This window comes from Athene noctua, chromosome 2, assembly GCF_965140245.1.
Source record: "Athene noctua chromosome 2, bAthNoc1.hap1.1, whole genome shotgun sequence".
NCBI lineage: Eukaryota > Metazoa > Chordata > Aves > Strigiformes > Strigidae > Athene > Athene noctua.
Genome location: NC_134038.1, coordinates 80,175,770 through 80,203,455, shown reverse-complemented (window position 1 = coordinate 80,203,455; position 27,686 = coordinate 80,175,770). Strand labels below are relative to the sequence as shown.

Below are 27,686 nucleotides of genomic sequence, written 5' to 3'. Positions count from 1 at the left end.
GCCTGACTGTCCTGCATAATTTTGTATTGTTGCCAAGCTTGGTCACCCTGTTGTTCACTCCTTGTTTCAAGTCATTTATATATGTATCAAACAGTATGGAACACAGAACCAGAACATCACTGGTGGACATCTTCAACCACTTATTTCTAGTTTTGACTTCCTATTTAACAAAATACTTATCCATGCAGAAAACTTCTGGATGAGTAGTTCATGTTTATGTCAGTGTCCATTAATTCTGTTCCATGTTATAGGCTCCACTAATTTACCTGATACAACTATCTGGCTCGCTGCTCTGTAGGCTTATAGATCTCCCTGGAAACTGACATTGCATTCCACGTCTTTCTGTTCTCAGGTACTGCATCTATGTGTTTTTTAAGTTATGTATCTTTTAGTTCCTTCAGAACACTTGAGCAAATAACCATCTGATCTTCCAATTTGTTACAGTTTGTTTTGTCAGTTTGTTTCACGACCTGTTCTACAGTCACTTCAATTTCAGGCAGATCCTCTGATAAGAGTCCCTCAGTGAGTTCTTAGCATGGGATTTTCTCATGAAATAGCAAAAATCTTTCTGAAGAATTCATTTAGTTTCTCTTCAGTGAACCTTTTTATATCCTGATCACCTAGTGGCTCTATAGAATCTCCAGGCAGCTTCTTGCTCCTGATGCATTTAAAGAAAGGTTTGTTATTTGCGTTGATGCCTTTGGCCATTTGTCCCTTAGAACCATCTTGTGCTGTCTCGTTTTTTTATATTTAACCTGTCAGCATTTATGGGCTTTATTTTCTTTATTTGAAGATGATTTCAGCTTTCAGAGAGAGTGTTTTTGTTCCTAGCAACTTCCTTTGCCCTCCTGTAACTGTGATAACTTCTTGTTATGTCTTAAGCTTTTCTTGACACACTGCATTGGGTCTCAGCTTCCAATGTAGGGGCACCAAGTAGTTTCTATACTGCCTATGAGGACTTAACTCTTAACTTCAAACAGACTTTTTGCTTTTTTGTTACCTATTTTCTCTTTTTATGTGGCTTATAACTGGCAGATTTTCTGTCTTATGTAGTAGGGATGTTGGATCTGAGCACAGAGTGGTCACTTGGAGTGGTTTCTCTGTTGCGAGATGTCAAACCATCTTTTGTGCATTACCTGAGACCAAGTTAAGAATTGCATCTTTTCTTGTGGGCATCCTAAGCAGCTGTCTATGACAATATCCAAAGTTCAGTCTGTGTGCCATGTCTTTCTGTCACGTTTTTTTTTTTGGACTGTACAAAATACAGGGGTAATTGAAGACTCCCAGAAATAACGCATTTAGGACCCTTCTTTCAAAATATGTCTCTGTCTTGATGGACAGCCAGTACTGCCAACTCCATACTGTGTCAACCCATACAAGTTCTTTTTATTCAGTGAGATTATTTAATTAATTTGATTCTAAGCTCTTCCCCTATCTTTGCCCATACTACAGATGTTATCTTGAACTGCACGTTCCTTACCTATCTGTTTTAAAACAGGTAATTTTTAGACTGTAATTTCCTTATGAAAACCTTTTTACTTTGTTCAAAAGATGAGCTATTCATACCAGAAATTAGGAGAATAAGATCATAATGATACTCCTTAAAACTAACATTTTCATTACTAATTGGTTTTCTCTTTCATAAGAAACAAAATTAATCTGTTGGGAATTTCCTGAATCTGTGGTATTTCTGCAGGGTAGCCAGAAAAAGAATGAATTGCCTAATTATTTTACTAGTTCTGTTCTTTGTAATAAAAGATGTAATAAACCAGGAAAGACTCTAAAACATAGTTTGGGCTATTAAAATTGACTGCTGCTGCCACAGAGTCATCTGTGAGAGAAAATGTGCAAATCTCAAGGGTTTGCAGTCCTTGAGTTCAAAATTTTTAGCCCATACTGTTTGAAAGCTTGGGGCTTTTTTTCCTTAATACCTAATAGTAGTAGAAATAAGTGAATTATTTGATTAATCAATGTACTGTCTGCTACAATACTAGATTTTTTTTTAACAAACATCCCTGTATTTGTGCTGAATTTCCTTACAGTTTCTTTGTAATCCTCTTATTTGAAAGTCCATCCACATTCAATTAGTGTAGCAAACTGAGTGTTGCAAGTATGCAAAAATCAGGCTTCTGTCCTGTTAGTTGTAAGACAAGAAAAACCAAAATCCTATAGGTATTAATTTGCATGCAGTAGATTGCCCGAAAAAAAAAAAAAAGCCCATCTTGCTTTGTTAGATAACTTTTGAATCTCTTACTAACATGCTAATGACTAGCTCTTTAATAGCTACTCATGGCAATATTCAGATCTAGTATCCTAATTAATTCAGAGATTCAAGGATAATTGCAAATTATGGAGTCTGTTCTTGGATATGCTTCACTGACAGTCTATGTATGGATTGAAAAATCAGTCTCTCTTACAAGGCAAGAAAAATCAAAGGAGAAAATCGTTCACCAGAATAATTTCTCCAATGGAAGCAGGGGAAGAGGAAGGGACTAGATGTCTCTAATCTCTTAGGCGATTCTGGACAAGTGTAACGTTTTATAACGTTAGCTCTCCATCTGTATGCAGTACCTGGGATGACGTGTATCTTCAAAACTCTGGAAGGGAAAACTAGTTTAGAGATGTATAAAGAGGGAACTGGAGAACCCCATGAATAAAATGCTCGAGAAGACTTTAGATCTCTGAACATGTAGATAGACTGCACAAAAAGTGTTGTTTGTTATTGGTATCCGCATATGGTGGTGTGTATACTGACACCTCTTGTAGCTATTGCTAGCATCTTGGCATAATGCCCATCAAACTACAGATCAGAGAAGAAAGGGAGACTAGAAGCTGAGTATGTTGTCAGAATAAAAAAATTTTCTTAGTGCTTCAATGTCTAGAACATTTTTAGAAATTTCACTTTTGGAAGCCACATTGTTTCACTTTCTTAGCTTAGAAACTTAGAAACTCCCACTGTAAATGGAATTACTCTTTTCTACTTAAATGTAGCAAATCTTTGTGCCAGGACAACTGAGAAGTAGACAAGAATCACAAGCTTGGGCCAGTATAACACTGAAGAGTTGGGGTCTGTTACTAAACTCTAGCTCAGTTTCTCTTCCTCTCCTTGGAGAAGATCTACCATCTCTGAGGTTTTGTATTGCTCTCACATTGAGCTTTACAATTAATAACAAGCCCTAAAGCAAGTTAAAGCTAGTGAGTTAGAAAGTTTATCTTAAGTCTTCCTTAAATTGCTACTGCAGAGGGTGGAGCTGCAAAAGTATGAGATTAGAAAGCTCTTAGTAGTTCTAATGCTGTCCTAACACTCCAAGGGTTTTACTTAAACTTTATTACTTTGGGGATTTAAGTCGTTTGCATGGGACGAAGTGGAATAGCACAGGAATCACAGTGGGTGATAAACCATGGGGAGTGTTGGCAAAGGACGCAAAAACTAGTGAGAAGGAGAAGAAATGAGTGAGCTAAAAGACTAAAGCTGAATACAAAACAACAAGAAAAAAAAATGGGATAAAAAAGGACCAGGCAATTTGTAACAGAAAAATGGAGATAATTTGAATAACTTTGGTGATTGTGCTGGAGAAGAAATAATACAATTTCCCTAGGAACAGAAGTCCAGGCAATTGGGCAGTATGCCTTCAGAGAGCAAGGCTTGCCTGTAACTCACAGAGCAACAGGGCAGTGTGCCTGGAGAGCTGAAACATACAACTGAAAGCAATTGTGACCTCGTTTGTATCAGGGTCCTAAAAATAGAAAATAAAATAGGGTCTGATTTCTTTTAAAGTTTTTAAAGGCATGAAAAGGACTTCTTTGAAGTAATCTTAGATGAAAAAGAAGGAATAGTTTATTTTTAAACACCATAATCAATCAAACTAGTTCTTTACCCCATAAATAATCCATATGAATAATAGCCAGATGCCATGCTAATCTCTTGTAAAGAACCATGGGACTGCTAAACCCCTCAGTTCAGGTGAGGAAATAAACTAGAGAAATACAGGTTCAGGCTGATAAAATACTAGCACTTGACATCAAGTCAAATGTGTCTTTAAGCATGATGATGAATATCAGAAAGTTTGATAGCCACTGATCTCTAATCCATAATGCACATTGGCATAGAGCCTTGGCAGAGTTTCCGGAACTCATCAGTTCTGGGATCATGGAAAAACTAGGTTCAAAGAGACCCCTGGAGGTCTACTCTAAGCAGATCTAGCTTCAATGTTAGGTCAGATGTGCAGTTGACTTCCAAAATTGCCAAGCATGGAGGTCCTACAGCCTACTTGGGCAACCTGTTCCTGTTTTTAACCACCCTTGCAGTCTTGTTTGGTTTGGGAGTTTGGGCGCTTTTTTTGTTGTTTGTGGGTTTTTTCCTTGTATCCGATCAGAATTTACCTCACTGTGACTTGTGTTGCCTGTGTTTGCTGAATACCTCTGACAAGAGCCTTGTCTTCACTATAATCCTCCATTAAGAAGTAAAAGTCTGCAATTAGATACTCCCTAGACCTTCTCTTCTCCATGCTAAACAAATCATACTCATTCAACTGCTTCTTGTAGGACATCTTTGTTGCCCTCTGGTGGTCTTGCCTCAAAATCTCGTCATGTCTCTTGACTTGGTCACCCAAAACCAGGCACTGTACTCAGAATGCAGCTTCAGGAGTACCAAATAAAAAGGAACATTTACTTCCTTGTCTTGTTAGTGGCTCTCTTGCTAGTGCAGTGAAATGAGTGGTTGGCCATCATCACCACAGGAATGCACTGCTGAGTTCTCAATGCACTGCTGAGTCCTCCAGACCACCAGGTCCTTTCTGTGGAGATGCTCTACTATTACGTGGGATTCCACCCTCAGTGCAAGACTTTTTATTTTTCTTTCTTGAACTTCTTGACGCTATTGTTGACCTGTTCCGCTAATTTGTCAAGGTTCCTCTGAATAGTAGTCCTGCCTTCTAACATATGAATTGCTTCCTTTAGGTTGTTGTTACCTGGAAACTTGCAGTTGCATATAGGTGCAGTCATAGCTTTTATCAAGTGGGAAGGTTTTGTCTTAATTTCTTTTGGCCTCCATTAAGATCCTGCAACAACTTATCAACCACTGAGTTTCTGAATTTGCCACCTCTCTGCTCATCTGATTATTGTACCTTGTTGTGAGCTTTTTCTCTCACTGCTATGTTATTCAATGAAAGGGAAGAATGAAACGATTCACTGAAAAAGGATAAGAACGATACAAGTAAAAACACAGGCTAAGAATGGAGAAAGTAGAGAAGCTAGAGGAAATGAATGGTACATTCTGAAGCCTGATTTTGGGTGTCAGATGGATAGGGGCATTGCTAGTGATGTTTTTATCCTGTTTGAAAGCATCAAGACATTTTGTTTTCCTTCTAGTTATAAGGTGGGCTGTCAGGTCTGGTGTGTGTCTGATGCTGTTGCTATATTGTCACCGAGTTAAACTTTCCTAGATCTTGCTGTTTTCCTCAGGAAGTATGTGCCCCAATTTTAGCTGCTCATGTGTGTCCAGTATGATAGGTTAAGAATAGTTTGTTGCCAACACCACTGTAAGTAATGACATTTACTTGGAGTTTATAGATGTGCAGGATATGGAATTATGCATGATGCCAATAGGATGTGCACAGGCGTATACATGTAATACTTGTGACATTGAGGTACAGTTTTTCTTGTTTAATAGTTTACAGCAAGACACAGACGATGTTGTACATTTATACAGACTATGTACTTTAAGAAGTTCTGTGGTTTCTGAGATATTCCTATGGTAGTCTTCAATCCAGGAGACAATTTTTTTCTTTGTGTAGCTATAATCAGGCTTTCTCTATTCATCTCACCAGGGATTCCCAGACTTACCTCAGTGCTGTTATTTGTCTGTATTTGAAGATTCAAATGATTGTTACACCAGTTGGTTTTTGTGTAGCATATTTACAGTCAAAAGCTAAACACTTTTCCTCTTTTAATGTTATGACCTTAAGATTCTTGGGAATTCAAAAAATCTGCAAGGCTGTTCAGCCTAAATTTAGATATATTCTTTTTTTGTATCAGCAACTCTACTGTTTTTGCTGTGTCTTGCCTCAGCATCAATACACGTCTCTCTGTAAAAGGATTGAAGGATTACTTTAAGATTGTAAAGGGCAGAGTAGAGTGAGATCAGCTCTGAATATCAGCCAAATTTCATTTGACCTGTTTTACCTCTCTCAATATTCAAATGGGTCAGTACAGACCACCCAGCAGATACAAAGCATAAAAATAATCAAATACCCTCTTACTTGGTGTGCCCTGAGCTCAGGACTTCATAATCTGTCCGAAGGCTGTGAAGATTTCCATCAGGCTTATTCAGTTTCGGGACCACTGTGAAACGTGTGACCTCACTCAAGTTTTATTTAATGCTTAAAGTTTTGGTGGCTGCAGAGGGTAGGTAAAATGTAAATGTCATACTGAAAAGACAAATACATACAATTGCTGTCTATGGAATAATGAAGATTTTTTTACAAAAGCCCCTCATGGTAGTGGACAAATACCACTTCTAAACACAAATTGCTTCAGACCCTAGCAGATACATACTCCTTTGATCACTTCAAAACAATTTGATAAAGTTGTCATTAAGTTCCTCCCTTCCCAAGCTGCTCTCTTGGGTGATTACTCTCATGATTATCTCTAATCTTTCTGTTGGCTTCCCACTCCCACACCCTTTATGGTGCTAAGTGCTAAGGACTCCTCATTTCACTTTGCAGTGCCTTTGCATGTGCACTTGTTTTTGGCATCATTGCCCTTTGTAGCACAGTCCATGAAGCTACACTTGATGTGGCATTACTTAAATTAATTTTGATGTTGCAGTGTAGTTTCTGCAGTTCTTCATTCTGCAATTGTCTTGACAACAGATTTGCATAATCAGTGGGTAGGAATTTGTTTTTAATTTTGATGTTCCGATTAGCTTGATTCAGATAAATAATAGAAGGTTGTGAAGATAACACAACACGGCATGAACTGGTAAAAATGATTGTAAACAGAACAAATAAGACAAATGACAGAGTCAAATTCAGTGGTTATTTTTATAAAATGTAAGCAAATACTATTTCTAGTTTCTGTCTTCTTGCACTGTGACAGCTGCTTGAAAGCTAAACATATGTATTTATTCAAATATTAGTCACTCTCACTGCTTCACGAACAAAGAGAAGGAAGCTTATTGATTTGCTTGTGCCAAGAATTCTTGATACGAAGGGATAGCAGACTTTCCCGACTCTTACTCGAATTCTTCTTTTCTTCTTTCATTACAAAGGTAATGCGGTGGACCTGCACCTTTGTCATCACATGAGGGAATACCTAACACAGTTTGTTAAATGTAATGTAGAGGATAATTCTGAGGTAATAATTGTTTGCCTCTGCCCCTTCTCATATCACCCCCCACCATGTCCTTCCTTCCATCCCTAACTTCTGATGGCACCTGACAGAAGACAATTAAGTGAGAAATAACAACAGCTAAATCAAGCTAGTAATGAAGTTACTGTTCACCTATTTAGCCATTTTCATGCATTAGAAATGCAATATTATTATTTTCATAAGTGATGCAGCACATCTCTGCTTCCTGCTTGAGGAGTAACATACACAGAACTGTCCTTTTCCAGTCATCTCTACATGGCAGGACTTAATACTGCAGGCAGTGAAACCAGAAAACATTCATTTCTACATCTTAAGAAGAGCAGAGTCCCTCAATAAGGGACCCATTATTGAGAGAGAGAGACGCTGCTTAAACTGATCATTTTAGGGGATTTGCTAGAGTAGCAACTTGTATAGTAGGACTGAAAGAGATTAGTGGAGGGTGAGTCATGAAGTATGCTAGAAATGAAAGATGGAGTGCAGAAGAGAACAGAAAGGAGTAAGTATGAAAGAAAGATAAATGACAGTCAAGAGCAGAAATGTATATTTTGGAGACAAATCATGAGCAAAAAATGTTCTGTAGACAAAGTAATAGTTGGGAAAATGTAGAAGTGTCTGGAGAGTAGTCAACTAGAGTGATATACTGAAAATAGGAAGCATAGAAAATATGTATGATACACAATCCAGCTAGAGGGGAAAAAGAAAAACACAGAATAATACTTCTAAAGTATTTCAATAAAATAGGTTTGGGGGCATTTCTGTATTTAGTTGACTTGGGATAGCATGGACAAAAGGGGGCTAGAGAGAGGTCATTTGCACACCTACCAGAGTAGAAGGACACAATGAGCTACACTTGTTTGGGGAAAGGCAAATGACAGCATGGACAGTCGGGAGCATTACCTCCTGAGCCCTTGATTCTTAATGTTCTCTTAGTAATGTTATGAGGACAGTTTCATCCTCTCACTAGGAAGGTAAAAAAGTGCCCTCTGCTAGGCCATTCCAAAGAACATGTCTGACCTGCCTCACCTGGCATGGTGGGAAGTGAAGCTGGGTGGATGAAAACATATGCTAAGCATCAAAATCTGCATTTGATAACATTGTCATGATGTAACCAAGTAACATTAAAAATGCAGTGGAGTAGAATAGCTGTTAAAGCTTCTGCTTTTATTTTGAAAGTAAACTTAATGCTCTGTTTGGTTTTGTTTGGTATTTTATACTATCAAAACTTCTCAGTGTTTACATGCTTTGATATAAGCATGCTGCCATAGCAAATACTATACAACTTTGATTTTACGTTCTTCAAAACTTCACTAATTCTGTTACAATCCTTTCTGCAGTAAGGGTATTATTTTATGCAAACAAGTCCGGGATTTGAATAATAGCTCTTGGAAAGTTGATCAACAGTCTGTTCAGACAATTGATTCTATGAGGTGAGAGACAAATGCTCTCTGTGAAGTAGGCATATCTGAATTAGGTGATTATTATTAGGTAGCTTTTAATAGTCCTACAACAAAGAAAAAGACATTTCTGAGTACTACAAAAACGTGCAGAGAATATTATTAACTGTGGTTACTAATGCACTATTAAGATTCAGTAAGCAGTGATGTTTCACTGTTTACATCAACCTGACTCTTGATGGTGTTCTTGTGCTCTGTATAGCGTTGCTTGGAATAATGAATACAGAATTAAGTAGGCTTTGTCAAATAATGGCCATTTAGGTATACACCAGCTGCTTTGTGCTGTACGTAACTTGTACTTGGACTTCCTTTCCCCCTTACTCATAGTGCAGGGCAGAAGTTATTCCATGCCCATAACAAGAGGAAGAGGTCTGATGCAACTGGATTAGGTAGAACAACCACCAGGCATTTCCTGCTTTGATTTCAGTTGTGGTTTGCCTCATTTTAGATTTGAGGAGTTTAATGTCTCCATTTACCCTTAACTTCTTGTTTAGAGATTTTAGATAGCAGATAGGATGAAGAATTTTTAATCCTTCTCGCTACTGCTACCATTTCTTCCTTTCTCTCAAATACCAAGTTCTTCAGTGTCACTTGATGGGTGTAAGTCATTACCCAAGTTATTTCCAGTGCTTTTTTTCTGTTAGGCAATACATTGCTGGGGACTTACTCAAGGGACTCTGTCCCATACCTCTGCATCACAGAGAAGACTTTTTTGGGAAGAAAAGAGGGAGAAAGAGATAATGGGTGCATTTGTTTGGATTTAGGAATAAAATAACAAGTGGATTCCCAAAATATATTTCCTTCAGGCTTCAACAAACCCAAAGCACTGTTTCTGTTTACCTGTGAAAATGACTAAATGTAACTGATCAAAATGAAAGGGCAGCAACATCTGGCAAATTTACAGCAAACATAATTCCCTAAAAGTGTTTCAATTCTGTATTTGATAAAATTACTGTTACCATATGTGTGAAGTATAGCTCTTTAAGGAATAGTGGGGATGTTACTTGTATTGGTTTTGCCTTTTTTTTTTCCTTTTAATTAAAAAAATAATTTATTGTGTTAAAAACTTGTTAAAAGTACGTTTATAAGCTCTGTGGATAAATCTTGCCTGGTGGGACTGGTTTGTCTTCCTCGACAGAATAAAAGGAAATACATTCACTTAGCAGTAAGATTTTTAATATGGCTTTTGTCCAAAACTACTTGATTTTCATTTCTGCACATCATTAAATGCAGAAATTAAACTGTGTTCAGTCCGTAACAACACACCTTCAATTTAGTTTATTTCACTAGTGTGTGCTGCGGTGGTTGTCTTTTTGAGTACAAAAGCTTTCGTCACCACGTGATTATTTGCAGAACTTTGCATCTTTTTAAGTAACATGAATTGTTTTTCTTTGTGATCATACTTAGATCAGCTTGTTAAGAACCCATTTATATGCTGCTAAGAGGTCTACATGAACTATAAATGATTTTCACATACATCTATATTGTTTAATGTATTTGAAAATTCCATTCTTGATAAAACATCTTGTTCTACAACATATATAATTAGAGTGGATGAAGGAATGCCACAAAAATTTGAACTGAGAATGTGGTTTAAAAAAAAAAAAGCTTTCTTATAAGATATATTAACAGTTCTTGCAGAAATTGTAATTTTCTGTACTGAAATTTCTTCTTAATCTTGAGAAGTCAAAAAAAATGGTTTAATCTACTTTTCCAGGAGCTGCAGTTTGAGAGACTGACTCGAGAACTTGAGGCTGAACGTCAGATTGTAGCTAGCCAACTGGAGAGATGTAAGCTTGGATCAGAAACTGGAAGCATGAGCAGCATTAGGTAATGTATGAATTGTTAATTTCTTTGTAATATAATTAATTTTGTTGCTGTTACGAATTACCACTGAGAACAAGATTGATCATCTTCTTGTATAAAATTTTACACCAGGGAGTGTGAGATTTTATTCATGTTTGAAAATTCGCATTTTGATCTGCTTTTTAAAAATAAAATTTCAAGAAAAGGCTTAATTTCATACAATTTGGTATCTGGTTTGTCCCATAACAAAGTAGTAGTCATATTTAGAATTAATTGATTTGCTGTAGTCTGATGGATTAACAGTAAAACTCCTGTTTCCGCTACCAATACAGCTGTAATTTTCAGCGAGGGCTTTTTAGCGTCATAGTTTGAGATGTATTAATAAGTTTTGTGAACCTGTTTTTATCATAATTTCATCATTCGAGGTATTAAAAGCTTTTAGAGATAATTACTTAAAGCTGCTGACCTGACATCAAACTGTAATGATAAAATACTCTTTTTTAAAAGAAATTGGCTTTCTTCAATTTAAGAAATTGTTCTGGCACATTGTTTGGATGATGATGAGATTATTTAAGAAACTGTAACAAAAGGAAGCGGATCTTGGTCAGTTTGGTGCAAGTAAAGATTTTGTAGTTTGAACTTCTTGTTACTAGTTTCTTTGTTTTCTGAGATGAACCTCATAAATGAAATGATAGTACTTGATTGAGTTTCAAGGATCAAGAAAAAAAAACATTAGACATACTTCCAATGATAAAAACAGAAGATATTTTGTGATATCTTTTGAATACAGAAGATTAAGTATGATAATGCCAATCTTAGTGCCAATTTTTTTGTGAGGCTCGTAGGAAAAGCTACAAAAATACCTGTCACTCCTGGAAGAAACTCCTTCTCAGTTTAACCAATTCAGACTACAATCAAATAAATGGTAGTTTTCCATGACAAGTAGGAAATAATAATTCAGTAGAATGGCAAAGAGCAACAAAAATACTGAATATAACAGTTGAGTTAAAAGGGCCGAAGTCAGAAGAATCTTTCACTGATTCAGCAGAAGCTGTACATGAAGCTGACTTAAAGATAAATATTCTTAATAAATCAAGTGACAATTAACTCCCTAAAATGAAGTCTTAACTTTATATAATCTTCCCCACCAGCTAGACTTATATCAACATCAGAGAAACTATTACTTAGAATTATTTAAACACAGAGTAGGTAGTATTTGGCAATGCAGTACAGTGCTATATTTGCACCTTAAGTGCACTTTAAATTTGTACTCCAGCACTTTAAATTTTTAAGTATAATATGATTGTATTTCAGAAAATCTATAATCTGATCTGTGTTTGAATAATATTGAGTTATGTTTGAATAATACTGTTATTTTAGGATTATTCTGGAGAGTGATACAGAGGTTGAGAAACTCCTTATTTAGAAGGAAATATTTCTTCGGTGAACTTCTTTCCTTTTGGTAAAGTTATACTTCTGAGTCATCAGTTACATCAAGGTCATTCAGCTGTTTCTTGAGACTCCAGTTATTTGAGAAGTTTAATATTTTGGATAGTAATCTCTCTGTGGAATAAATTAGTACCGAGAATAACAGGAGATTACACGCAAATTTTTGACATCTGTAATTCGGGTCAGCAATGTTTTATATGTGTGAGTTTAAAATTTCTATCATTTCAACTAAAAACATTTTAAGAAATACTTGAAATAGTGCTGTCCAGAAGACAACATTAAAAAATTACGATTAGATATCTGTTCTTAGACTGAATCACTAAAATCAAGTGATTTAAAAAAAAAAAAAAAAAAATCTAACGTTTGTGTTGTGTCATTGTTTCTTCCATACATATTAAATGAGTTTTAATTTTATGTTAGTTTTAAAAATACTAAATCATTGTGGGAGAGAGTAGAACACAGTAGAGTAGACACAAATATTAAGTGAAGTCAAATACCAGTGTTGCTTCTGTGCTGAATTTCCAGTGCTCATCCAGATTTGAGAATGTTCCTTTCATATAGTATAGCAAGACAAAGACTTGGAAAGTAAAGAATTCTGTTGTGGAATAATATGTGTTAAGAAAAAAACTACCTAACTTAAAGTCTTTTTGAGTCTGTGGGTGCAGAAAAAGCTTGCTTAAAAATACTTTTTTTCATAAATCTGACCCCTGTGAAGCTAAGCTTATTAGACATACCTGCTTTAAAACAAGACAAATAGTAAATGCTTTAAAAATAATTTTCTTGCTGATACAGAGTAATTTGAAGATTTTGCCATCTTTATTTTATTCAGCTACTGAATAATTAATTAATTGTTTTAAGCATGCTTTTCTGGTGGAACACAAACTGAAATCAGAATTTATAGCTGTTATTACTAAGCTTTTATTGGTAAAGAGCTTTTTAAAACAATCTTTAAATCAATTGCATTTATTTTAAATACTGTCATTACTCGAAGTGAAATCCTACCTGTAAGTCTCCAGTAGAAGTGAATATACATCCTCCAGTGGTGTCACCATTGTCTGCTGAGACGTAGGTGTATTATTCAAGTGCTTTTTCTTGTCAAGGAATAATCAAAGTGGACTGATTGTAATCAGCATATTTTAATACTGGGAAGTTAGATATTAAGTTTTATTTCTGCTTTTTGAAATAATTCACTCAAAAAATATAAAAGGAATTTCTCTTGTTAATATTTGTTACCTATGCCTATTAATACCCAAGTATCTAAAACTAATATAGGGAGTAGCTATCCATATTTGCAATTTTAGTCAGGTTAAAATAGTTTACAGTGGTGTTTTCTGTCATATCTTGGTCTAACATCTTAAAACAGCTACAGGTATACATAACAAGTACTCATAGTGCCCTACATGGTGAACTCTGCTTTACTTCCTTGGGATAGTAGTTTTCATGGAGTCTATGTCTTAAGACTGTGCCCTTGAAAGCAGGTTTTTAGGAACATGCTAAAGGGCTGTTATTTCTGGCTACAGTTTTGCTTTTCGTACTCATCTTGCATATTTGATGCTTGGCCCGTTATGACTTGTGTATCCAGCTGTAACGTGAAGCTCCATGTGGCTCAATTTTCAGTCCTTAAGGCCTTCCTATATAACCTTTTCTTGTCACAGAAATCATGATCCGGAAAGTAATGTCAGTTGAATTTGCACAGCACAATGCAACTCTGCACAGAGTTACGCAGCCTAGATCCATAACGGGAATCACTGTATGTTACGCTGGTGTAGCTCTGTAGCTCAGATTGATCAATCCTGGTGAGAGACATGTCTAAGTAGCCAAGAAGGAATCTGGCATTCATAGTTTCTGTGATACAAAGTGGTATCTCTGTACTGCACCTTGCCTGTAAATGTGTCAGATTTTCCGAAGAGATTGGATTAGCCAGAACCAACTGCTCTCTCCAGAGCTCTGATTGCGACAAGCCTTGCTCAGCTGAAGGGACACAAACGCTCAGTTCTTCTACATGACCATTCGCTAACCTTGAAGAATTGATTTCCGACATGTGAGGAAACACCAGAGCCTTAATAGTGATCATAATTTCTGTTCTTACCTATCTCACAGCTGGGCCTCATCAAAACACCCAAAGTAAATTTTCTTTGTCATATGCTTGATAGGTAGTAATTTCTTAGAGGGGTAGGGACTTGTATGCACTAGGAATTGTACCAAAAGAACTTGAGTGCCTTCCCTTCAGGAACAGGTTCTTGGCTGTGAATCAAAGTGGAAATCAATGGCTTCTGAAAAAGCTGAATAAAATACTTAGAACATGAAGTAGGACAAAACTTAGGGAACTATTCCATGCCACAGTGTTTCCCTGTTGGCAAACTCTGAGCAGTTCATTACTCAGACTGCTGAGTTAAAATTTCATCACGCATTGCATAAGAAGCCAAGTCGTGTTTTATACTGCTCCATCCTTCTGGCTGAGTTGCTTATTCCTTCTGGGCCAGATCCACCAGTCTGTCACTCCCTTTAGCATGGGGGGCAGTTAGATGCCTGCGTATCTTTGAGTTCTTCAGTCTGATAATTTATAATTCAATTAATTTATTTCAAATTTCTGAATTTGCCATGACCACATCGTGTAGTTCCTCAAAACAGAAGCTGATGAGAGTGTTTGTTTTCCTTCCAGAGATAAAAAAAAAAAAAAAAAAAAGAAAAAATTTCTGAGGCACTTTGAAGATTCACTTACATGTTTTCTTTTGAAAGAGTTCAGACAAAATAGTGCCACAGAATGGAAAGACTGAACAAGCAAGAAAACAGCTTGCATGCGTGCATGCGTATATATGTAACATACATGAAATCTGTCTTTACACAAATATCCTTTGGACTTCACTGAAGAACTGTTCTTACTTGTTAGTAAATCCTTAAAACTTTGAAATAAGTTTCTGTTTCACATTCTTTATCACTGTTTTATGTGAGCAACGTAGGTTTGTTTACTTATTTTTTTGATGGACTCTTACTGTTTGCACTCAGGAATGTGGCTCAAGCATAGCCTACTCTTTTTCTTTGAACATACAGTTTGTAAATTGGTCAGGCAGTAGAATTTTTCTCCACTGAATTTCAGTCCCTCACTGAAATTAGTAGAAGAGATTTACATTTTCTTTTGACAGTCTTCTGAAAAGACCAGTATTTGTGCATGAGGTCCTAAGCAACATGCTAAAGTTTCTGTATTTTACAGGTAGAAAAAATATAATATACTTTGTTGAATTGCATGAAAAGTTTACCTGCTTTTTATATGCCTTCTTCAACGCAGTTCTCTCTCTTGGAGATGTATGATGTTATTCACACTTTATTACCAAGGAAACTGATGTTTTACTTAGGAGGATACAATTTTTGCAACTTCCCTGAAAAAATGGCTAGCAAGTCCAACCGATAAACCCATAAGATAGTTCATTTCTAGAACGTTGAAGAGATAGGTGAAATGCACTGTGACATAGGTAGACGATTTCCATTGTGTTGGTCAAGTAAATAACACTGCATTTATGAAGCTTTCCTGTAGAGCTGTGGGTATTAGATCTAATTTAAGCTACTTATTGTAGAAGCATATATAATAGTTTTTGTAGATATTTTATATTAGGGGTTAACAAATCAGTGGTCCAGTAGAGGTGAGGCTGCTACAGTCTAGACCTGCATAGGCTGGAGAAATGGGCTAAGTAGGACCTTAAGAAGTTGAACTTTATAAATTAAAGCAATGCAGATTCCTGCATCTAGGATGGACTAACCCGATGTGACAACACAGCCAGGGGGTGTCTAGATAGAAAAGAGCTTTGCAGAAAAAGACCTGCAGGACCTCTTCAACAACAAACTGAACATGAGTCAGCAGTGTGTCCTTGCAGTGAAGAAGGCCATCTGCATCCTGGGCTGCAGTAGCAGAAGTGTAGCTAGCAGATCAAGGCAAGTGATTCATCCCTTCTGTTTGAAACTGATGAGGCTACATCTTGAGTACCATATCCAGTTTTGGGCTCCCCAGTACAGGAAAGACTTAAGCATGCTGGAGCAAATTCAGTGCAGGACTGCCAGGAAGGTTGGAGCCTGGAGAGCACATGGGGTATGAGAAGAGGCTGAGGAAACAAGGGGTTTTAGCAGTAAGAAATGGGTCAGGAGACATCTTTCTTTTGTCTACAACCAGGTAATGGGAGGATGTAGAGAAGACAGGGTGAGACTTTTCTCAGAAGTGTATTGTGATTGAATGAGAGGTGACAGACACAAGTTGGAACATTGAAAATCCTGAAAAGATGTGAGGAAAACATTTTTCACCATGAGTTTGGTTAAACACTGGAACAGACTGCACTGAGAGGTTGTAGAGTTTCCATCCTTGGAGGTATGAACAGCATGACTTCCCCTTCCCACCTAAGTTTTTCTGTGCTTTTTATTATTTCCACATAAATACTAGGAAAAGAGTTGTATTAGATTTCTGTTTTTTTTTTTATTTCAAATTCTTCAGGTATTTCAGAAAAAAATTTCTAATCTAAACTAATGAATGTGTGGTTTGTTTTTTCCTGTGGATGTAGGTATTAAAAAAAGTTGAAAGGTATATCATTAGTGTGGACTCCAGAGCAAAATAATGAGCCAAAAGAAGAAGATACAATTCTATTATATTATGAGAGCAGAACAGTTGTTTTTATGCAAAGAGTTTGATCAAGTTATAATTAGAAAACAATGCAACTTGCAAGTAAAATTTATACACCATCTTTATTGGAAAACTCTTCTGCCTGCATTGTGGTGGTTCAGCAACTCAACATGTTATCAGTTAAGCATGTTAAACTTGTTCACATTGCTTTGGTTACAGTGATGTCTCCAAGGGCTAGTGGAAAGCTTTTAAATTTAAAACAAAAATTAAAAAAAATCATTAAATGTAAATTAGAAAGTTAACTTTTGAAAAGAAATAAATGAACAGTGATTATTTCTGAACAGAAATAAAAAGGATCAATATTTAATCCTTATTTATGAGAATGCCAAGTGTAATTTTTGTACTTGTAAATGTAGTCAGATTCTTGAAGAAGATTGGCATTTCACCAGTGGATAGATAAGATTTTGAACTAATTTTTAACAGCAAATGCTGCAGTTCAGAAATATATTTCATACTGGAACGTGTGTTTGCTCAGTAGTTCAGAAGCTAAATAAGCTTAAAGTTTTGCCACATGCTGTTGCTCATCTTCACTGTGGATTGTGTAAAGCTTAACAAGTCATGCTTGGATGAACTTTTGTCAACTGAATTAATAAAAAATTTTATCTGAAATAAAATAAAAAATAGCAATAAAAGAAAGCAGGTTTTTGAAAATGGGAATTTCTGAAAATGCCCCTCGGATTCTACAAGTCTGAATATTTAGCTGTGGTAAAACAGCATTCTGCAAATTTTTTTTGTTGTGTCCCCTCCCATTATCTCACAACAATTTTACGTTGCTCTAAGTGACCAGGTCAGGTGGAACCCTCTGGAAAGATGCAGAAATTGCTCCACTCCTGAAGAGCAACTAAACTTAATCAGGAATGGAATATGTCAGAGAATTCAGGGTACAACAGGCAATTACAGAATTACAATCAAAAGCAGGAAATCTCCAGTTTGTATACATACCAGCAAGATACATGAGTTTGTACACAGTCTGCGGTGAACATGAGGGAGCAGCCAACCAAACCTCAGCATTAGGAAATTTCTAAGGGTCAAGTGCAGCTGTCTAAACTTGCATCAACTCAAAACTTTCTTCAGTTGGCTAAGACCAAGTGACAAAGCAAGGATCCAGCTGTGAAGACACATGGGCTGAAGAAGAGTGGGATATAAACCTTTATTGTTTGGAGGAGGGGGTGTGGGTTTTTTGTCCTGAGATTTTTCTGAATAGATGCTAAGTTTCTATTTTCTACTCTAATAAAAGTTGTGTGGAAAAATGGGAGAGCTATAGAAGCTTTTCAGTTGTCTTTGAAAAAGATCTATGTACATCCATCCCAAAGTTCTGACTAGTTTGGGGTCCTATGACAATTCAGAAATGTTTAACAGCAGTACATTTTAAGGGCAGAGTCTATTCACAGGTGATTTCCTTCTTTAGTTTGTGAATATATGACCAAAAAAAAAAAAAATTTCCTCAATATTTCACTTTCTCTTTTGCAGTCAAGAGCATCTAAAAAGGGTTTTTCTTAGTGAAAAGGAGGTTAACAAGTACCCCCAAAATCCATAATAAACATGCTGTCTTGCAGTCACCAAATTTTACCTAGAGCTTTTTGTTTAACAGGAACTGCTGACAGAAGAGATGTAAATACAGGTATATAATTTCCCTCTTTCTCGGAAGTATTATGCAGAAACTGTGGAAAGCAGTGTTGGTAAAGGTGCAGAATCATTTAGAGGTAGATAAATTTAGTCAAATGAGAAATCAGAGAAAGGAGACTTTTTTCTTTATTTAAACCTCATCAGCTTATAGCTGTGTCTGTGTTAGTAGGAGTGCAGCACAATTATTTGGTCTCAGCAGAAGGAAACATGCAGTTCTGAGAACAGAGCATCCATATTATATGCATTTTGGGGGGATTTAAAACAGACTTTAGTTTGGTCCCATGGATTTCCCTGCCATTAGTTGAAGTAAAGCTCCCAGAGAGCCTCTTGCAGGTTAGTTTCTGAAAACAATTCAGTTGGAGTGCTACGAGGCCACTTCATCATGCAAACTAAAGCTTGGGAAGTGGAAAAGAGTAGGAAATTTGCTTCAAAGATGCATGGTTCCTTTGAAGTACAGTGCTGATGTCAGTGGAACCAGTACTGACCATCTCTTACAGTACCTGAGTCCAGGGTGAGCAGAAGGAAAATGTTGCACTGGACGTGTTGATATTTGTTTGTGTCACTTGATTCGTGTTTATACTATGTCTTTTTTGATGGCAGTTCCATTTAAAGACCCCTGAACAGGTACAAAATTGATTTTGGGTCTTGAGTAGAGAAAACTAAAATGAAAGGTGGGCCATGCATACAGATGTGTGAGGTAACTCAAATCTAGCTACACTGATGAAGAATGTTTTGTCAGTGCTAAGCATGGTACTACTTATATATTTCTGTCTCTTGTATAAAGCTTATCATGTGTTACTGGGAAATGGTAAAACCGAATATCCTGGTAAAAACATGTTTACAGGTTTCAAGGTAGTAGAGAGAAGAAAAAACGCAAACATTCTTTACTAGGGAGCCAGCTTCCTTGTTGAATAATCATGCATCTTTGGTTATAATGCCACTAAGACAGCGTGAGAATGTAACGAGCTGGAAGGAAACATTCCAGTAGATCAAAATGGTGGGAAAATGTGCAAGTTATTTGTTATACCATAGTGTTATCTTTGGAATCTTTTCATTATTTGAATATGTTTTAGATGTAAGCGAAAGTAATCAGGGAAATGTTGGGATTAGTACTGTCAATACTCCTGTTTCACTGTACTAGTTACCTCTTCATCTTTTGGCTGTGATATGCAGAGACCTGAAAGGTGATGAACTCTGTCTCCTATTAGACTTGATCAATAAATTAGTTTGAGACCACTATCAAAAAAGAAAGATTTGAAAAAGACGTTCTTTATAGGAAATAAATTGTGGGTAAAAAATTTGTTACAGTTCATATTAATAATGTGATTAGTTAATTATATTGTGCGGATTTACAGTTTATTGGATTAAAATAACGGATCTGTGATCTGATCATTGAGAGCAACCTGATACAAGATTAAGTTTGATTGTACTCACTGTATGAATGTGCAGTGTTTAGGGAAACAGTTAAAAAAAAATACTGAGAGAAGTTGGTACAAACGCAAGAAAATGAGATAAAGTAAAAGGTTGTACAAATTTTTTGTATTTCAATTAATATAACAATTGTGGGGGCTTTGCGCTGGTTCTCCACAGTAAGGCACATCAAGAAAAAAGATTAGTCCTGTTGATCCTTTACAGGGAACTAACCGGTTTCACAGCTTTGCAGCAGATAAGCTTCTGTAGCTGAAAGTTGAATTTCCAGCAAATGTCCAAGCAATCAGGTCTGGTGTCATTTTCGTTTTTTACAGTACATCCCTATCTTTTACAATAGTATTATGGGTCCTATAATTCCCACATAGATATGTCTCAGAACACACCAACTCCAACAAGACTTTTAAAACACCCCCTCGACAGATGCTCTTCTGCTTCTTCTGCTTGCCAAGTACCCTCCTGAGATATCACCTCCATGAGAGCAGTGACACAGTAATATTCAGCATTGCCAAACTTGTAACACTGGCATGTTTATGAAATTAAGGTATCAGATTTTACTTTAATCTCATCAAAGTTACTGCAGAGAAGCTGTGACAATAAGAATATAGATATTTTCTCTCTAGTGCCCTAAGAAAGGGTCTTATAGGCTGAAAGCCTTATCTGGGGCTGCCAGATGTCACTTAGATTGTCTCTTACTAGCTCAAGTCTTCCATTTTTCTTCACGTTCACTAATACCAGGAAAAAGAAAAAACAAACCCACAAAAAAAGCAGAATGACAACAACAGGAAAAAAAAGCAGATACTTTACATACCAACATTTACTGATATGATACTAAGATACCTGAAAACTCTTTCCAATTAGTACATTTACAATTTAAATGTATTATTGCAAGCATGACACTTGAATATTGCACTAATTTGAAATAAACCATGGAAACACTGATCTTAGGAAATATATTGGGGTTAAAATAAAACCTGTTTATGTCTTACAGAGTGAGGTTCTGTGTTTGGACTACTTTTGACAAGCCATTTGTTGAAAAATTAGAGCAATACAGTTTGCCATTAAGGGTAGATAAGCATTGTAATAGATTGCCTAAGGAGACTGTAAAAACTATCATTTGAAGCTTAAGGATATGTAGAATATCTATCAAGAATGGGACACGAGTGACAAGACTATTTCTCTACAGCTTCTAGCTCTCCTTTTTATGATACCTTGCTGGGCTCTACTTTAATAATTTGACAACCTTCCTTTTGTCCCCATCCTTACTTACTAGATGTTGAAATGTTTTGCATAGGTTTCGAGGCTAACAAGATTGAGGATGATGCTGAGGGAAACTGCCTTGCTGTTCTTGAATTTAGAGTGCTTACAGGAAAGTTTGATAACATTTGTCCAGGAAAGATCATTTTTAGTGCTTACTGCTTTTGGGTCAAAAGTACGAGATACCATTTTTGTGATATCCTAGAAGCAACTGGTTTACGACTGAGAACAAGTTCTGTAACATGGTGACAGTTTTTAATGGCCATGGGCAATTGACATCAAGCACTGAAACAGAACTAAGGTATCCAAGGTGCTTCAGGGAGTCAGTTCTGAAGAATCATGGACAGAGGTTGTAGTAGCGTCTGTCATTAATGTTGCCTGCTGGTTTGTATTAAACCAAGATTTCAGTTGTTCCTTATTTCGCCAAGCTGCACCTTCCAGGTTGAATATTTCCTTCTCAGGATGCACATACTGAGGTTTTGAAGGAAATTTCAACTTACCATCTTCATTGTTGTTACAGATTTGCATCAAAGGGCTTTGTTATTAACAGAGGAACTAAACATACCTTTGCATGCAGAGTTAGACAAATCCCTATTTTCCTACAGTGCTTGTTGCTGGCTACCTGATTTGGTGTGCGAAGGGGCAGAATACTGAAGCTGTGAGGGGAGTCTCTTCAGTGTTATCCTATCCTTCCCTCCATGTTGTCAGGGTAAGGATGGGTCCTTCCAAGTCCAGTGGTGAGAGGTCAAGAAGCAGACCTCCAGCGCATTTAGCATCCCAGTTAATGTGTGTATGGGGGGAAAAGTTGGAGAGGAGGAACCTTTGTTCAAAACGTGGATGAGGCATCATCAGAGGATCTGAGAAATGAAGAGGGGGATAGAGCAGGATGAGGAAAATGAAACGGGCAGAGCCTAGAGAAGAGCAGGACAGGAGGATAAGGCAGAGGAGTCAGGGAGCCACATTATGTCCTGCTTACAGTTGGAGGACAAAGATGAAAGTTGAAAATAGTCATTTATTCTGGCTACTCAATCTTAAAAGTGTAGGACTAACTGCTGAAGAGATCTGACTGGCTTCATTTGCTGCCATGAGTAGTCATCACTTCTGTATGTCAGTTCCTGATCTGCTTATTAGGATCCCTGCATATCTGGAAGGCTGTACAGAAAAATGAGAAGCGGAGAATACCTGACAGGGATTCAAACAAATCTTTACAACGACAGAATTAGGAGGCAGTTGATACAATTCCACTGGATTGCCTTCAGCTATTACAAGCAGCTAGCTAGTTCTTTTCCTGATGCACATTTTGCAAGTTATGAAACTCCATTGGTCCTGTAGACAACAGCATCCCTTCACACAAACATGATTTATCCCCAGAGCAGTTTACATATGAAACGGTCATGAAACAGAAGTTGTGTAGCAATGCATTTGTACAAGGATAAGGCAAAATTGCAGCCGGCTAAAGGCTTCTGAAAACTCCAGAAAAAAAATATTTTTTCTGTTGTTCCACAGATCAAGACAAAGTCTATCTTGTTGATGGTCTTGAGGAAACAAATTCAATTTTGTGTTGAGTTTCAAATAAATACTGCAGTCGGACATAGTATTTTCTGTCCCTTCAGCACCCCTACCTTCTGCTTCTCAACATCTGAGCTTGTGTAGGTGACCTTGACTTCTGTCTTGAGCATCCTCCCTGTTGATACATTTTTTTCTTCTCCATTCCCTAAATTTATATTCTACCTAACTCGCTAAACATTGCAGTTGGCCAAAATAAAGCCCTTGCCTTCTGCTCTCAGTACTTCCTTGCTTTGGCAAGTCCTGATCACCTTTCACCAAGTGCTGATATGGGAACAGTTACTAATACTTCCTTCCAAAAACTCATCTAGGCTAGTTTATCTGTCCCGAGCAAATGACTGAGTTACTTTTGCATTAATCTGGCTTTGTTTGGGTTCTTGGTTTTTATAAAAGCATAGCTGTTTTCTGATGCAATCTTTTAAGAAACTGGAGATTTTCAATAAAACTGCAGTGGTGGAAGTTATAGACTATCACCACTCATACCTTTCAAAAATACAGCCCTCTTCACAGTAGTAATTTCTGCTGTAACCTCGAAAGTGGATTCTGTGTCTTGCCATGTTATAAAAATTAATTTTGTTGTATTTAACTGTAGTGTTTGATACAGGAAATGTAAGACTTAAGAATTCACTTTGAAAAGATTTGGGTTTGGGGTTTTTTTGCAGTCTTTTTTCCCTTACTTTAGAAATTAACAGTGCTATTATTCTTAGTAATTAGGTACTTTCTTCTTGTTCTTGTGTGATAATTTGCACAGGAATTGGTCCTGATTTTCCTTTGTGTTGTCTGTATATTTCTTCTGAGGGACTGACATAAACATCTTAATGGTGCTGCTACAACTGTGATCACTGTAGATGAAACTGAGTTGTGTGTTCCTTGATATTCGACTACATCGAATATCAAAAGGGCACAGAAATTACTACTAATATATTTAGTTGAATTCCAGGAATGGCGTGAATGAACACAGTTCTGTTTCCACAGGCATCTCACAATTGGATAGCGATGTGCTTTGAATGGCTAATGTTATATGCTCTCTAGGCATGTTGCCATTTCAGCAGTTAAGGAAGATTTTTATAGATTTTAATATGTTAAAGGGGCTTTTAAATACGTTGTGCTTTCAGCTCATAGTAGACGCAGTCTCAGTTACTGCTAATTGTGAATAAATATTCTGCCTCCTTCTGGCTTTCCTCTATCCCTTTTATTTTCACCTTGCTCATTTGCACAAAGATTAAAAAAAAACCAAAAAAACCTCTTGCACACCAGCTGTCTACTTGTTCACTGTCTATAGAACAATATCCCCCAACTCCCCAGGTATAGAGAAGGAAGATATACTACAACTTTTATATACATGGATATTTTTTGTATCCCTCTTTTATCTTGAAAGAACTAGATCAATATTAAATAGTTATATTTTGTTTTCATTTAAATCTTCCTTCAGCATTTTAATTTGAAAGTCTTCATTGTAGATGTTACCAGTTTCACAGATGGCTGTGAATATAGTTGCAATAGGATTGGCATCAAACCAAGTGTGAAGTTTGCCTGATTTCAAATGTCCTGTAGAAGTTACCTTAAATTTCACAGTATAGCTAATGATTTTTTGACTGTATTCATGAATGGCTAACAGGAGCCGGTGACTATCATGAAAGGAATGTCTTTAGTTTAGATAGAAACACTTTATTCAAAGCTTATCAGAAAAAAGAAAAAAATATAGGTCCCAAAAATTTGGTATAAATGTTCTCACTTCAGCGGGGGCTTCAACTGGTTTCACAGAAATTGCATTCCTCCCCCCCTCAAAATCAGACATCAGTTTCAAGAGGACTAACTTGGTAGGAGGTTCTGTGGATTTTGGCCAGTGATTCTGCACCAGCCTCCCTGCTGTGTTAGAGCAGTGCTCTCCAAACATTTTTGATTGTTCACCACTATCAGTAAAACATTTCTGAACATGAACCCGCAATATATGGATATTTATTTATAGATGACATGTACTACTGTACTAATATATTATGAACCTCATAAAACATTAATAAAAACAATATTTAAAAGAGTGAGATAAAAATGAAATGAACGCTATTTTTTAATTTTATTTTATGCGTTAGTGGTACAATAATATATTCTTCCTGCAGTCTAGTGACTTGTCTTGTGCAGTGTCTGGCATGTGCGCACCCCACTTTGAAGACCACTGGGATGGAGGGCTGCTAATCTCACAGTGGTAATAACTTTGCCACTGAGGTGTCTCATTGAAACCTGGCAGAAGCAACCCTGCTTTAGGTCAGGCCTTAGAGGGAAGGAGTCAAAGACAGCAGCATTGGCAAGATACCTTTGCTGGCTGTAAGCAAAGAAGCTGTAGGGCCGTAAGGAAAGGATAACACGGCCAGACGCAAGTTTTCCCCTCATCTAGGCCATCTGAAGGATGCAATCTTCCTTTCACAGTACTGGGAGCTGTATAGATAATGCAGCAGTCACACTGAAGTTTTCGTTTTCTTGTTTTCCCCCTTCTGTTACTGCCATTCTTCCCCAGTCTCCCAGTGTAAAAGAGAGACATCATTAATCCTTAATTTTTGGCTCAGGTTTGTGGATTTACTGAATAATATACACATAGTTATCTTCACAATAAATTAGTGTTGCACCTAGGATTTAACTCCCAGTACTTATGTGATCTTGCCCTCCAAAGGCAAGTAGTTGCCTGTACCTTCCCTTCCATAAACTGAGGCATATATATAGTTAGGATAGTATAATGCAGTTAATAATTTCTGTTTACTTTTATATTACTCATTATGACATTTGTTTATTCTTAAAAAAACAGTTTGTAAGTAGTATTATAATCTAAACCCATTTCAACCACTTCTAGCTAATACAATAACAGCATTTCAACAGCATCAATCTGGAAGCATTAGTCTATATCGAGTCACTTTTAGTCAAAATGCTTGATTAGTAGATATAGAACAATACAAGAATTTTCTTTATTACAGTCATACGACTGATCCAATTATAACCAGCGCTTTGCACTTCAGCTATCCAATTTTCCCCTTCTAGTTGATTAACAGAAAGCTCTGGCAGATCTTTGGAAGTTCATGACCAAATAATTTGTCAATGAAATCTAGTGTATGTAAATTGATAAATGTAGCTGTTAGGAGGAAATAATCATTTCAAGTTGCTGATGAAAACAGAAGACCCTATTAATAATTTGACGTAATCATCACCTCTACTTTCTTTCCTAGCCTGCTAAATATATTAGTTCACAATATATTGCATTTTCCTTCTTAGGGATATGTAAACATGAGGGCCTAAGTGACTTCATGTATGAAAAGCTTTTGCAAAAGGCTTTCTAATTTTCTCTGTCCAGTGCATGTTAATCCTGTTAAAGAAATGTGCAAGAGATATATCCTATCCACACATAATGGTGTTTATACATCTGCTCTTGAAAAGGGAGGTGTAGTTTGTGCAGTAAATTACAGAAGTCAGTCTTAAACACTCCTGTAGCAGCATTTGTGTTTCCCAGATTTTTTTTCTGATTTAAAAAAATACATGAAGTTGGATGTTGAAACAGTAGTCCTCTTATTATTGGGTATTCTTATCTCATCTACCTCTTCCCCCTTCCTCTCCTCTCAACTTCCCTCCCCCCAGTGTTTTCAATTAGTGCTGTAATTAAAAAGGCAATAGCATTTACATTTGAAGTTAAAAAAAATTCAAGTCCTTAACCTTCCTTGAGTCTTTATTCTTGGCTCTAGTCAGAAGTTACAGAAATAGCAAAAGGTTCTGTTACCCTCCTTACCACTATAAGGATCTGATTGTACTACAACTCAATTTTGTTCTGATTCTGAACTGCTTTTTAAATCCATGTAAACATTGCTACAGCCAGCTTTACTAACACAATCTTCATAAAGTCTTAGTATTAGCACCTATGAAATGAAGAGTTAACCAAAAATCTTTTCCTTGACTTCTCCTTCAATCTTTACGTAGGTTTCCACTTAAATCACTTAGCTTTTGTCTTTACTGATCTATATTGTAGAGAAAGGAACAAAATAAAAATAAAATAAAATCCATTAATGCCTTGAAATATATTTATTTTAGTGGCCCAGGAATACACAACTGTTTCAAGATTAATCTCTGTTTATGCAACGAGGCACTGATAATACATTGCTTTATTCCTTTGCAATGAATTTAGATGACAGTTTATATTCAGCTTTTAAAAAAGACCCCAACAACAGAAAGGGATATTGATGTAGTTACAATAAATGTCCTTGTTCATGCTATTAAAAGAATCTGTGACATGAACCTCCTAATACGAATGATGTTTAAATAAGCATGATTTTTATTCCTTGATGAGTAAAAGCTAAAGAAGGCCCTCTTATCATGCATAATATAACCCTTGTCAGATTTTGATTCTTTAAAGCATTTGCTGAAAATGTAGTTTATGGATGACTTTTGTTTTGTTTAAAGTAACACAGGATATACACAGTGAAGAGATACACATCCATGGGTAGTCATTTAGAAAGATAATATGGTTAATGTACAGCTTTCTGCATTAATGCTGATGTTAGTGAAAAACAGTACGATGAGTGTAAACAGCCTGGGATATGAATTTTTGGATCTACTATTTTTTTTTTACTTTATTCTGTCATAATTTAAAGCTATATTAAGTGATGCTAAGCAGTAATAATGCTAAATAGTCTTAATCTAATGTAATGATTAAGATAGGATTTTAAAGGTTTATTTTGCTTTTTTATTCAAATTCTACACTGGAATAAGTTGTTTTGATGTTATCATTTTGATGTTTAGAGTTCAAGTGACTTGAATTTAGCTTGTGAAATAGTAGGTATCTTTCATCAAAGAAACTAAGAGAAGCATTTTGTAGGATGAAGCCTAACACAGAGCAGATTGGTAGTTGGATGAGGACTGTTTACGCCAAGACAGATAGTAACTGAAATAACGTTGGGTCGAGCAGGACCTTCCTCCCCCAGTGCTGTATGAGCTGATCATGTTGACATATTCTTGCATTACAAACTCCCAGCAGGCATCCATGTACTTTAGTTCTGAGCTGCCATTTTGCTTCTTATTCAACATAGCTGATG

The 27,686-nt window shown here is 36.5% G+C and overlaps 1 protein-coding gene across 12 annotated transcripts in view; it reads left to right on the top strand.

The window, feature by feature from the left end:
* CTNND2 (catenin delta 2) overlaps window positions 1-27,686 on the top strand; it is a 689,312-nt gene that overhangs the window by 260,402 nt on the left and 401,224 nt on the right. For all 12 annotated transcript variants that reach the window (XM_074899519.1, XM_074899518.1, XM_074899522.1 and 9 more), the window contains one exon: window positions 10,543-10,655. In XM_074899519.1, coding sequence (XP_074755620.1) covers window positions 10,543-10,655 — 113 coding nt within the window. The remainder of the gene's footprint in view (window positions 1-10,542; window positions 10,656-27,686) is intronic.